The 13,809-nt window shown below is 46.3% G+C and overlaps 1 protein-coding gene across 1 annotated transcript in view; it reads right to left on the bottom strand.

The window, feature by feature from the left end:
* Positions 1-291: 291 nt before the first annotated feature.
* The window catches only part of LOC138246565 (chemerin-like receptor 1), a 57,163-nt gene continuing 43,645 nt past the window's right edge, over positions 292-13,809 (bottom strand). Inside the window, exon 3 of the mRNA XM_069201244.1 lies at positions 292-3,187. Coding sequence (XP_069057345.1) covers positions 2,014-3,165 — 1,152 coding nt within the window. The 5' untranslated portion in view covers positions 3,166-3,187 and the 3' untranslated portion in view covers positions 292-2,013. The remainder of the gene's footprint in view (positions 3,188-13,809) is intronic.

Genomic DNA, 13,809 nt, shown 5'->3' with positions numbered 1-13,809 from the left:
TATTCCTTAAAGAGCCAGGTGGAGCATGGGTCTAAGCCACAGGACAAGTCCTAATCAGGTATTTGCTGTATTGTCCACGTTGTCCTGCGTGGACAGGAGTTGAAGGCAGATGATTGTTATGTTATTGTAATAAACTGGGTTATCAGTAGTGCAGGAAGCGAGGACTGCACAATTAATAGGTCTACAATTATCTTCCTAAAGGGAACCGAGCACCCCATTGTAGCACTTCACTCCCTCAGGGAGGTGAGGTACAGCAGTCTTGGGACTACTCAATGGAGGTAGTGTGGGCTAGCAAGCCCAATTTGCTTCCCCTCTACAACAACACTCAATAAATGATTGTCCAGTCAGTGCTTTTTCTTTAGAAAGGAAAACGTCTTTTATTACACACGTAGTACTAAATAATGGGTATTAAATTACAAATGTGTACATCAGGTTGGTGCAAATACATTTGTGTCATTTTGAAATCACAATTGATCCAAAGTGAGTCATGATCCCCTCCCCAAGTACAACATCACAATATAGAGGGGGTGTAAATTCAAACAAAAGCGGGCCTATTGGCTTTATTGAGGGTTCAAAAATCGAAATAAAGCAGGTCTGTTGGCTTTGTTATAGAGTTACCACCGTAAAATAAATGGAATAATAAAAAATTAGTACTTATCACCAAAGTGAATGAATAAAAAATCACTATTTTTCATGAAAGCATGGTAACGTTCACCAAAAATCATTTTCAGCATTATACTTTAGATAAAGCTTTAAGATCAAAATGAAATGTGTTTCAGTTTTACTTTAGCACAGTTCACTCAAAGAGGGAGTGTGTTACTTCCCTCTGCTGGGGGCTGCCTTCTTGGTCCAGAAATGCCTTGTCCTGACATCATTGGTTTTAGTCAGGCACCTGGAGATGGGGTTCCCCAGGCAGACAGAGTATCTTGGGAGGGGGCAAATGAATGCCCTCTCCTCTGAAATAATCAAAGTTTTGCTCACCCCGAGGCATAGGCCACTCCATGGATATCCTCAGGAATTGTGGCGGAGCCCCACTTGCTCCACTTCTAAGGCAGGAGTCAAAGGTCAAACTCCTTAAACAGCCATATCTCAGGCCCCTTTCCGTCAGTTTTGACGATCTCGAGACGAGTTGCTCATGCTGACGATTTCTAACCACCTGCAACATTTCAGTAGGCCTCTAGGAGCTTGCTTCTTGTTTTGAGGGTATTGTCTCAGAGGGAGAGTATGAGTTGAGTGTCGTTGGGGTGGGAGAGGATGTTGATGTTGTGTATATGTGGGCAGCTTGCTGCCTTTGCAGGGTCTCAAGCCTCTGTAGCTTGAACGATGACCCATTCCAGGGAACCAAGGATACATGTGATTTACTAAGCAACGTGACACTACTTATCAACGAAATGTAGTCTCCTGCATGGATAACCTGCTCAGGCACTGCCCGAGTGAAGAGGACTCTCCAGAAGCATGCAGAAGCATTTTGTTTATAGTAACAGATTTTTTTCATTGGTCACTTTGGTAATCTACTGAGAAAAGTAAGAAGTTAGTAATAGGTCATGTGAGCCAATTTTTAGATTTTCCTGACACTCCCTCTGTGCTCCCAAGCATGTCACCTGTTATATGTCTATTGCATAATTGGGTCACATGATTACACGCCCATCATTACAGGGTCCTGTTCCAAGAATCTGGGTGTCTGCCAGATGTATAGGAATACAATCTATGCACATGGGTCCTCTCAGGCTAGGAGCTGGGCTAGACCAATAATGAAGACATTATCCCATGTTTTATTCAAATAAAATGTATTACTTTTATAATTTTTTCCTCTGGGGGATTGTTAGAAGTGACTATTTATGGTTCTCACCAACCACAATTGTGAAAAATAAAGGTACATTGAGAAAGAGAGTCTGTCAATTGATGAACAGCACCACGAGCCCATTGTGCACTCACAACATGGTGGGCATCCGATTGAGTTCACTAGATGATAAGGCTATCTTGATTAACAGCGGTGAAAGACATTCCCTATTGCTAAAGTTGTGATTCTACCCTGGAGATGGATCGCAATCTGCTGCTGGCACTAGAGGGCTGCGCAGTAACGTCATTGAAGGCATTCTCAAATACAGTTATGATTGACAGGCGGAAGCTCTCCCTAAAAGCACGGCCATTGAAGACATAGATGATGGGGTTGATGCAGCTGTTGAGGAAGGCCAGGCTGGAGCAGACTGGCATCCCAATGCTCACTACTCCCTGATGGTGCTCACCATAAGCAAAATTTGACAATTCTAAGAAGCTGATGACATGGAATGGGAACCAGCAAAGGAAGAAACATATGATGACGGCGATAATGATTTTGAATGGTTTGCTGGATGCTGCCATACGGTCCTGGTTCAATTTTGTGGCTATGATGGCATAACAAACCGCAATGACCGAGAATGGTAAAAGAAATCCAAGCACAAATCTTACTGAAATGATCACTGTATATCTGTTGAGCTTAATAAACTTATCTTGTAAATCTCCGGGCAGTCCAAAGTCATTATAGCAAACTATATTCTCTCCTCCAGTGGAGGAACTTGTGGTCCGGAACATAAGGGTTGGCCAACTTACCATCAAAGCCGAAGCCCATATCCCCAGGGCAATGAAGGATGCCAGCCGTGGTGTCCGGTGGTTCTGAGCCCAAACAGGGTTTATTACTGAGACACAGCGGTCAACACTGATTGCCATTAGAAAAAAAACACTAGCAAACATATTGAGTGAAACCATTGTGCTGTTGAGTTTGCACATGATTTTGCTGAAGGGCCAGTGGAAACCCATAGCGGTGTAGGCGATACTGAAGGGGAGGAAGACCGTGAAGGTGAAGTCAGCGATGGCCAAGTTCAGGAACCACACAGTGTTCACCATCTTCTTCATCCTGAAACCCGCAATCCAGATCACTACGCCGTTGCCCGCCACTCCCAGTAAGAAACCAATGGAGTAAAGGAGCGAGCACAAAATTTGGAAAATGTGGTTGTCATTAGGTTTGGAAGGCGTTCCTTCTGACTCATTATATTCCATATAATCAAATGCTGTTCCTGAGACTGAGTCGCCTTCCAATGCAGACGGTAGATGGAAGACTGAAGAATTGATAACCGAAGATGTCCAAGTGGAACTCAAAGATTTCGTTGGTAGTGTGATTTTGTCCATCCTTCTTGTGGTTACTTCCTTCCTGAAATGTACAAATAGTTGTTACTACTAAGTCAAAAGCAATCTAAAATTTAATATTTTGCTGTTTTAAGATCAATAAAGGGTGAGTTCGGTGTATGATGTCACAATACATCTCATAACACAAGCAGAGGTAAACAAAACATACTCAGTGATCAGTACAAACTGTATGTGGCTGAAAGAAGAGACATATTCAATCCTTCTCTTTATTCTCTTTATTTTCCTAAACATCTCAATCCATCTGTGACTTTGGATATGGACCACCATGCGGTCATATTGTTCTTCCTTTGTCATTGCTTCTGGGTGCACGAGGGGCTGGTTTTCATGTAGCCTATCTCGATATACCATATACATCCCTTTGTTTTCAGTTACGCCTCCCTACTCCAATGCCCCCCAGGGTGCACTTCCAGGTCTTTCGCTGTTTAAATGGACTTATTAGCAGTCAAGGTGGCTATTATGGTGGCTTCATTGGGCATCTCTGCCCACCAGCATGTTTTCGTTGGGGGTCCTCTGTGGAACATCCTCCATGCCTGAGGGACTGTCCCACTGACATTCAGGTTGGAATTCCCCACGTTTTTCAGTTTCAGATCTGCAGCCCATGCTTCAAGGTGATTGGATCCAATGCTAATTTTAAACAAAATATCATGGATTTGCTCTGCCTCTGACAGATTGATGTCCGCACAAGCATTTGTTGCAAACTGTGCTCTTTTGCAGCCTGCCTGCCATTTTGCGATGTGAGCTGTATACTAACAGATCTCATTGCAAAATATGCATTTGTGCACGCTTGCAAAACAACCTGTCTAATGAATACGAATTAGAAAGTTTTTGTTCTGGGTAGGGACACAGAGATCGTGGGCAGCAAAATAGCAAATCTCCGGCCTACGGTTGCATTTCCAAACAGGAACTATTGCTATTTAAAGCAGCCTGAGTACCTAAAAGGAACAGGTTCAGTTTAAAAAAGGGTTTGCTGTTTGGTGAGGTATCAAGGAAGGCATGCAGTGATACCCAGTCCCGCTGTCTACTTCCCCAGACACAACCGAACCTTGGGCCATATGTACCAAAGCATTTTCCCATTGACACTGAATGGGTAAAACCCTTTGATACATCTGGCCCCTTATTCCTAAAGTGAAACTACTTTCTGGGGACCGCTTCCACTTTGAGCATCGGAGAGAACGCAGACTGAAGTATCAGTATCTAAACAATGGTCTGTGACTTAATTCACAGTCACAGAATATTGATACATATCATTGGGAATTGAAATTAGGAGAGAATGCTCCTTTAATGCCACCGCCTTGTCACAATTTAGAATGAGTCACAGAACACCTTTTGTAAGTTAGAATGTTTTTCCAACTCGGAAAAGAGGTTCTGTACATCAAAAATGTATATATAAGCTGCAAACCCTGTGCTTCTATATACTGAGGGCTTTGCCGCAACATAATGCTTTTGTACATAAGGGCTGTGGTTTCTGTATGATGTCCTTAAACTGCTGCTGCTCGGGTGTGGAATAGACTCCCCCCTGGGAATCATTAAAAACCTTACATTCGCCATAGTACCGGGGCTCTTTTTTAGGCCTGGCTTGCCAGTGCAACTGGGTGCCAGAGATTCGGTCAATTCTCTTATTCTGTTTACAGGGGCGTAGCTCCGGGGGGAGGGGGTGTTACACCCTCCTAACAAAAATATATTGGGAAAAATTGCTGGGTAGAGGGGCTTTAAGTGGGATATGGTGAGGTTTCATGTCGGATTTAACCAGGAATTCTACACACAAATAAAGCCGCACAACACACTCTCTCCCTCAGTCTGCTTGGCAATACTTAAAAAATGTTGGTTATTTACAAAATAGTATGGTTTCTCTCACATAGTGCACCCACCAATCGGCATTCCTCTCCCTTTCCTCTGCCCCAAGGCCCCCCTTGTGCAAAGCTTATTGTAAAGTGTATTTTAACACTATGTACCGGCCTTATTGTTCGGAAATATGAAGCTCACCTCTTACCCCCAGTATTAAAGGCCAAGCTACGCCCCTTTCTGCTAATTATACACATAGTGGACTTTAAAGGAGTAAACATCTCCTAAGGATTATATGCCACAGTTTAAGATAGATAATACCAACAAGCACAAATGTTGCATCCACAGTATTGATTCTCACCATCTAGTCTGTGATTATACGTAGGTGTGAGAAGTAGCCTTTTTTTGAGAGGTAACTCCCATTTTCTGCTGACTGGTAATAATGTTTTTTTTTTAAACTCTACACATTGTAGCACAGCTGTCAAGACCCCAAAGTACATGCTCTGGCTCGTATAAAACAGAAAAATAGGCTTATTCCTAATTGGCATATTTAACTTCCCAGTAAGGCCATAGTATATGGGGCAGGAAATACACCATGGACCTGGAAAAGTTAAATCTCACCAGTGGGCTGCACCATATGGTGTGCCATTCACTGGTCTGACAAAGGAAACATGACTTCAGGCCTACCTGTGTAGCCTGACTACTTCAGCTTTTTAAACTTGCTAGGAAACCTGTCATAATGACCCTTTTTGACAGGACTGAACCCTACTTTAAATATTAAATAACTTGCTCCTACGAGTGCTGTGTGGCTCACAAGGTAGTAGGGTGTCTAGTATTTAAAAGTGTTTCATGCAATAATTTAGCATTGGTATGTACATTCAGTGACCAACCCCCAGAAGCTATTTTCCCTTTGAAGTGCTCTAGCTGCCTTAGAAGCCCTGAGAGAAAACTAAAGTTCAGAATAAAATCACAACTCTGCTATCTTTGATTGGGGACAATCTGCTGGAATAAATCAAGCAATATTTCTAATGTTTAGTAAAAATCCAATTCAGTGGTAAAGTCAGATTTTTAATAAATATTTAGGAAACATACTTAAAAAAGTTACACTTTCCCTACCTGAACTGCAAGTAAGCTAATTAGTAGGGTTTGGCGGTAATCTCTGCTCGCAGAGTTTTTCCCATCCATGCGGAGTGCCAAAAAACTCTGAGTAGTAATTGTTCGTGCTCGCCAACGTTAATGCTGGCGAGCACCAGCACGGAAAATCACCACTTTCCAGTGTGATTTCTCAACACGGGAGGGATTGCGGATGGTCGCTACCGCCAGTGTTGAGAAATCTTCTGTTTGTCTTGAGGAAGTTGCCACTCGAGTAGAAAATCTACTTGAGCGTCCGAAAAGAAGCAGCACCCTCTTGCGCCGCACGTAGTGCCATTAGTGCTGATTTTTCATAGCAGGACAAACACCTGGCACTAAAAATCAATGTGAACAGCAAGACCTACTGCAGTCTGCCTCTTGCGGAACTCTGCATAGCATGGCGGAGTTTTTTTGTCACTTCCACGCACTCTGCCCAGACCTACTAATTAGCACTAGCCTGCAAGTATCTGGCCTGTCAGTGTTTCTCCATAAATAAGTGTGAAAACTGGCCCAGAGCAGAAACAATGGGGTAGGCCATTTTGCAGGAAGACCTGGGTGTGAGGTATGTGCCTCATGTCAGCTCAGGGTGGTCAGCTGGGGAGGATTCAGGCACTTTATTACCTTGAAAGGGACCAGGATGAGGTCTTCCCGTTCATAGTTAAGTGTAAAGGGAGACCTGGAGAAGATAAGCCTTTAGTTGCCTGGGCACCAGTCCAGTAGGAAGAGAAGTTGGTCTCAGAAGCTGTTTGGTGTAGTTGAGAACTGCTTATTTCCCTAATAACACCCCTGGCTGACACATAAGCCACCTTCAGCAGCAGAAATATTGTACTATATTAGCTTAATATTGCACTTTGGGATACTGGGCAGTAGGCAAACAGGATGCTCGGAAAAAGTGGGAAGGGTTGCCCCTTGGAACATTTTTTTCTCATTGGTTAGGTAGTTTCCCAGTGTCACCTCCACCCACTGTCTCTAATAACCTACCAAAGTGGTACCTCACCCACAACTTATAAAAATGCTCTTGTGACTTGTAGAAGTGCAAACGAAAATTGGACTTGCTGTTTTGGACATTTGTGGAGCTCTGTAGTGTTGAATCTGCCCTCACTTGTACCCGGGAATAAGAAGTGAACTCCTGACTACAGGACACAATAAGCTTCAAGAAGTCTTTTGTCTGAAGTGCCAAGTTTACCAGTAGCAATTGGTCTTGAACTGGATTCGGCTGGTGACCTCTCTTTGCCCCTAAGTGCTATCCATTAGGTCCTGGGAACTTTAGAACCTTTGCAACCGTGATGGACTATTGCCTACCAATTGTAGAGATGACTGGCATCCTAGCTGTCTTCTTTGTACATGGAAGGAAACTGTTGTCACAGTGGTTCTTTTCAATTAGCTAAATGTTTGATGGATGGCCTCCATCCGGTTCACCAAACTTTTAACTCCCAAAGCAGAAAAACAAAAACTATTTACGCTCACATATGCTTTAGCCTAGAAGTTGTTTTCCAAGGAGTGCAGCGAGAGCGGCAGCCCGTGATAGTTATCACACTGAAAGATCCAGTGCACCTTTCATCTTCATCCCCGACCCCATCAGAAGCCCCCGCCCCCCAGCAGCGACACTACCCCTCCCACGATTCCCGTACTGCCCCCGCCCCGATCCACACACTCACACACACACCACACTTACATACATACATGCACACATACACTCACAAATCAACACTCACTCATTCACACACACATACACACACAGCCACGACACCCCCTCCCACCCCTGCATACAGGCTTTCACACAAGCACACATACACTTGCACACACATGCACACAAACACACACAACACCTTCCCACCCCCCTCCATTCACACACACCACCAATGACGCACACAACACTCAACACCCCCTCCCCTGTCAGTACGATCACCATACCTGGTGGTCGCGGTGGTTGTCCGGAGGGAACGGGTCCATGGCGCTTGATCTGCCACCAGCACCCCACCAACACAACACCGCCACATCGTTCACAATGTTGTAATACGGCGGGTGGTGTTGTGGTGACGTGGCGGTGGCGGTGGAGCAAGCTCCACTAGACTGCCAACCACCAGTATGGCTGCTGGTGGCTTCCCCGCCGAATAGTGGAAGAAAGCAGCCAGCAGTCATAATATGGCGGTCTTCAGACTGCCAACACTGGTGGTCATATGGTGACAGTGACTTTGGCAGTTTAGGGAATAGACCGCTGAAGTCATAATGAGGGCCAAAGTGTGCCTTTCATCTTCATCGCACCACTAAAGGCGCTTGGGACTTCTGCTGCATGGGACATGCACAGGATGTGCCCGGGTGCATGCCCGGGGGAAAACCAGGCCAAGGCAAGCGTGTTTTAGCCCATCATAGACTAGCAGAGGCCGTGCCGGGCCATCCCTCTTTACTCCGCAAGCTGGATATAGAGATAACCAGGCGACCAGGTGGTTATGGACTATTAAGGACCCATATGAAGCCTTAAAGGTACTGCATAGCATTTTGTTCACTTGTCATTTTTTGTTCCTTTTTGGGTGGTTTTAAATTTTCTGCATTAGCCTGGTTATTTTGCTTATGTTTGGACATCGGTACTTTTTAAAAGACGGGGAAGTGGAAATTAGCTGGGGCAGGGCTTTCGTCTGGCACACATAAGCAGGCAACATCTACGATTGCTAACTTTTTGGTTAGGTTTTCCCTTATGGCGGAGCACTTGGTTACCTCGTTTTCTATGTCAGAGGTACAAATGGGAAACCCACAAACTTTGGATTCGCAAGGAAGGGCTGCAGCTTCTTTTGAGAGCTCCTCTACTTGCCATCTGGAGGTACCACCTTGGGGCCTCGATGAGGCCATAATAGATGTTAATGCGAACATTTTGGGAGAAGTGGTCATAGTCAGGTCCCGTACGGAGCATCCTGATTTATCTATAAATCTAGTTGATGCCCCAGTCATTTCCTTAGTGCCAGAACCGGCGGTGAAGCGGAGAATGCAGGCTTCTAGTGCAAAAACAACCATTGACAAGCAGTCAACGCCAGGGGGTAGGAGGCATGCTAAAGATGTCACTTTGCCAAAATCTACTAAGGACATATTAGAGGAAATTATTTTGGAAAGATATCTGTGGCTGGTTTGGTGATTTATTGGATTTAAAGCTGGGCCCAGTAGTTACGCGCCTTTCAGCCATAAAAAAAGAGCTTCAAGGTTTGAAAAATCTGCCAAGAGGCCCACCAGCTTTAACTTCTCCTGCTACTCTGCTCCTAGATCTCAGGGTAAATTACAAAGAGGGTGGGTTGATATAGAAGCTGCCGTAATGATCACCTCAAATACTGAGTCAATAACTGCTCCTGTAGAGGTTGGGAGTCACTTCATGTGTAATACATCTATGGAGTCACATGCCATTCAAGGGATTCAATCTCAAGGGCTCTGGTGGCAAAATCGGCAAGACTGGCAGGTCTGTAAAAGGAAATTAACAAGTTACCAGTGATGCATCTCCCATCGGCAGCGTGCCCGTATGTTGTCATTTTGACAAACGTCCGCCACTAGTTAATAAGATGATCGAGTCAACTCAGGCCCGAATAAATAGGGTGGCTCACTGGCTATCACATAATTTGCTGGGCCAGTGGGATTTAACGCAGGAGATAATTATAGCATGGTGGGTGAAAGGAATTGGTTCCTTACCTAGTGTAACCCCTAGGAAATAAAATTGCCAATAATGTTTGCAACCCTAGATTGGTGGGGGCAATTCACGCCACAATAAGAGCAGGAGGTGTGAAAGAGAGTGAAATAAAAGGCCTACTGCTTGGGTTCTTTTACTGACATCTGAACCACGCATGGCATAAAGCACCTTTTAATGATCACCGTCCTCAGGTGGCTCTTAAAGGAGGAAAGGATATGTATTCTCTGACTGGAAATAGATTTAGGGGCCCATTATGAGTTCGGCAGATGGTTTACACTGTCCGCCGAACTTCCAGTGGAGAGATTGCCCCATACAGGCTACCTTCCTGCTGGCCCCATTAAGAGTTTCCTGCTAGGTCAGTTTCCGCCCACTGGCCTAGCGGGAAACAGCCTACAGCATTGTCTCTGGCTCGTAGTCGAGCTAGTGGCAATGGTGTAGAGCGAAAGGTGCACCAGCACCCACAATATTCACTGCAGAAAGCAGACAGTGAACATTGTGATGGTGCTGGCCAGGGGCACCCCTGCACTGCTCATGCCAAGCGCATGGGCAGTGCAGGGGCCCCCCTGAGGCCCCCTGCACCTGTTCTCTGCCACCATTTTTATTGCTGTGGTACCACCATGAAACCGTTGGCAGAGAAGGGTGTCGTAATCCCCAGGGCGCTGCCCTGGCATATTAGGACTGCCGCTACCTCCAGACCACTGGGATCTCCAATCCTGAAAGCCCAACCGCTAGGGTTGTGATGAGGCGCTCAGACTGCCACATTGGCGGCGGTCCGACAGCCATCCGCAAGTCTGTAATTAGGGCCTTAGTGTCCTTGCTTGTTTGGATCAGAATGATGAATGACTGAGGGGGTCATTCCTACTCTGGCGGGCGGCAGTAGCCGCCCGCCAGGCAGGAACCGGCATTTGGCCGCCACACGGCCAAAATACCGCTGTCCCCATTCTAACATTCCCGCTGGGCCGGCGGGTGCTAACCATGTTAGCGCCCGCCGGCCCAGCGGGAATGAGGGCTGCAACACAGGATCCGGCTCCGAATGGAGCCGGCGGTGTTGCGGCCGTGCGACGGGTGCAGTTGCACCCGTTGCGCTTTTCACTGTCTGCTAGGCAGACAGTGAAAGCCGGCCGGGGCCCTGTTAGGGGGCCCCTGCACTGCCCATGCCAGTGGCATAGGCAGTTCAGGGGCCCCTAGGGGCCCCAAGACACCCGTTACCGCCAGCCTCTTCCTGGCGGTGACAACCTCCAGAAACAGGCTGGCGGTAAGGGGGTCAGAATCCCCATGGCAGTGCTGCTTGCAGCGCTGCCATGGCAGATTCGTCCAGCCGGGGCAAAAACGGCGGGAAACCGCCGGCCCCGGTTTTCTGACCGCGACTTTACCGCCACGGTCAAAATGGGCTGTGAAGCACCGCCAGCCTGTTGGCGGTGCTTCCGTCATTCGCGACCCTGGCGGTCCAAGACCGCCAGGGTCAGAATGACCCCCTGAGTGTTCCTTCTGTGGAAATCACCAGAAAAAGGGTGAAATTCAAATCTGAAGAATAGCCAGCAGGAGGCATCTAATCAATCCACACAAGCAGAAGGGACAGAAGGGCATGACGGGAATGGTGGGCAAATTAGGTTGATTTCTGACATGGTTGCTACCCTGCTGCCTCCCCCTAGCCCAATCCAGAGGTGGTAATTGGGGGGGCTGTGCATCATGTCATGGAATGTCGCAGGTGTTAGTGCAAAGTTGAAAAATCAGGACTGGCTGAACCTGGTTCGCAAGTATGATATGGTCTGCATACATAAGACTTGGACCCACATTTTTTCTTTTTCAAGCAAAACTGCGCTAATGCAGTTTTGCGTGAAAAAGTTTAACGCCTGCTAGCGCCATTCCAAGATGCCGGCAGGGCATCCTATTTATGGAATGGCGCAAGCCGGCGCAGGGGATGGGCTAACGTCATGGAGAATGAGGTTAGCCGGGTGGGGGTGGCGGTATGGGAGATGGGGGTTTAGCGTTAAAAAAATAACGTTAGGCTGGTTACAGTAAAAAAAGATGACTCTAACCAGATTAGTGTCATTTCCTGATGCTAAGCCTACCATTTTACATGACTCCTGTCTTATAAAAGACAGGAGTCATGCCCACCACCCCAATGGCCAGCACAGGAGACAAGGGGCCCCTGGGCATGGTCATTGCACCCATGTGCCATGTATAGGGGCCCATTTCAGGGCCCCCTATAAACAAAAAACTACCCTGTACTTACCCACACTTACCTGGGATGGGGTCCCACATCCTCCGTTGTCCCTCTTGTGGGGGTGTCCCTGGGGCTTAGGGAGGGCACCTGTGGGCGCTTTCCATGGTGTGCCACCAAGGAAATAGGCCCAAAGGTCCCCTAACGCCTGCTCTGACCCAAGCGTTAAATAATGGCACTAAGCAGGCTTAGCGCCATTATTTAGGCCCGCCTTCCTCCCGTGTGCCATTTGTGCACGGGAGGATAAATAAGGCGTTAGGGCCTTTAAGTCATTTTTTGCCCTGGTGAAGCCTACTTTGCATCTCATTGACGCAAGGTAGGTTTTCATAGTAACAAAATGACTTTAACTCCATAACTTTGGCACAAGACGGGTCTAGTGCCAAAGTATAAATATGGAGTTAGGTTTGCGTTGAATTAGCACACAAAAAAATGACGCTAATTTGATGCAAATAGAGTATAAATATGGGCCTTGGTTGGTTGGCCCTATTGAGGTGGGTTGTTTCTCATCTTCGGTCCAACCGGGCATTCCTTCGGTTATAGTAGAACTTGTACTTTTTAGGGACTAAGCTACATGTTTTCAATATGGTTTCCTAATCACTGCACATCACAGAGGCAGCATTAAAGGAATTTCTTGCCTCACTGGAACAGACACTATTGCACTGTAACTCATAATAACTGAAGGACAAATATGTGACATGTTTGTGTACATTGTGAACTATTTTGCTATTTTAGAGGGACACAGGAGGTGCAGTTCATTGATTTAGAAGTGACAAGACATTGGGGCATTATTATGGAAATGTGGCGCATCATTCATTATGCGCCACTTTTCTAGTGCCCCATTGAGTCCCCTAACGACACCATGTGTGTGCCGTATTTACAATACGGCGCACCATGGTGATCATGTCCACATTTGCGTCATAGTTTATAGCGCTAATGTGGCTCTCTGCTGGATTAGCGCCATAAATTCTGGCTCTAATGCAGCACAGCACATGGTGGCCCGTTGTTTTCAACTGGAGCATCATATTAACAGCTGCCTTAGGCAGGCGTTCATAATGACTCTAAAAATGGCACAGTGAAATCTAGTAAATTTCACTGCGTCATTTTTCTTTGCCTCCCTACGTAGTAACGCTCCCCTTGCATACATTATGCCTTTCTCAGGCATAATGTGACGCAAAGGTTTACAAAGTGGCTCAATGCTTGCCGCCATGAATTATTGTTTATGTGCAGGAAGGTGTTCTTGCATTGTGCAGCACACATAGAATTACTAAATCGCCATTGTAAATTGTTTATGTGCAGGAAGGGGCACTTGTTATGGCCAGCTTGAGTTTGTCATTCCTTGCTGAGTGTCATACTGTACAACGTATTGCAGAATAATGGTTTGGCTGCACAGGATCTAAGAATGAGGCCTCAAGACTGGACAGAGTCCCATGTTTGCAGCTTCCGGCATGGGTACCTTGCAGCCACACCAGGCAGGCATTTGCCAGCCACTGAGTGCATTCACATAAACACTTTTAATTGAATCCAGTCACAAATCTGCGCTAAGCATGTCTGAGCTAAGCAGACATAGCTAAAGTCTTAACTAACCATCAGGTTTCTTTGCTTGTATGTATCCCAGGAACAACTGAAATAGTGCTTGCACTCTTATTGCCTCTTTGGAGTTGACGAGAGTGATATTTGGGGGTGGGTGGAGATGCTATGAAGAAGTACTTCTGCAGAATATGAAAATCCAAAGCAGCACATAATGTTTAAGTGATGTCCATGCATTCGCATTGCCACAACAGCAGGCAGGTAGTTACAGCCCCTGATGCAAACATATGTGTCC

The sequence above is a fragment of the Pleurodeles waltl genome, chromosome 7 (assembly GCF_031143425.1).
Source record: "Pleurodeles waltl isolate 20211129_DDA chromosome 7, aPleWal1.hap1.20221129, whole genome shotgun sequence".
NCBI lineage: Eukaryota > Metazoa > Chordata > Amphibia > Caudata > Salamandridae > Pleurodeles > Pleurodeles waltl.
Note: the sequence above shows the minus strand (reverse complement) of the source record. Positions and strands in the feature narration are given on the sequence as shown.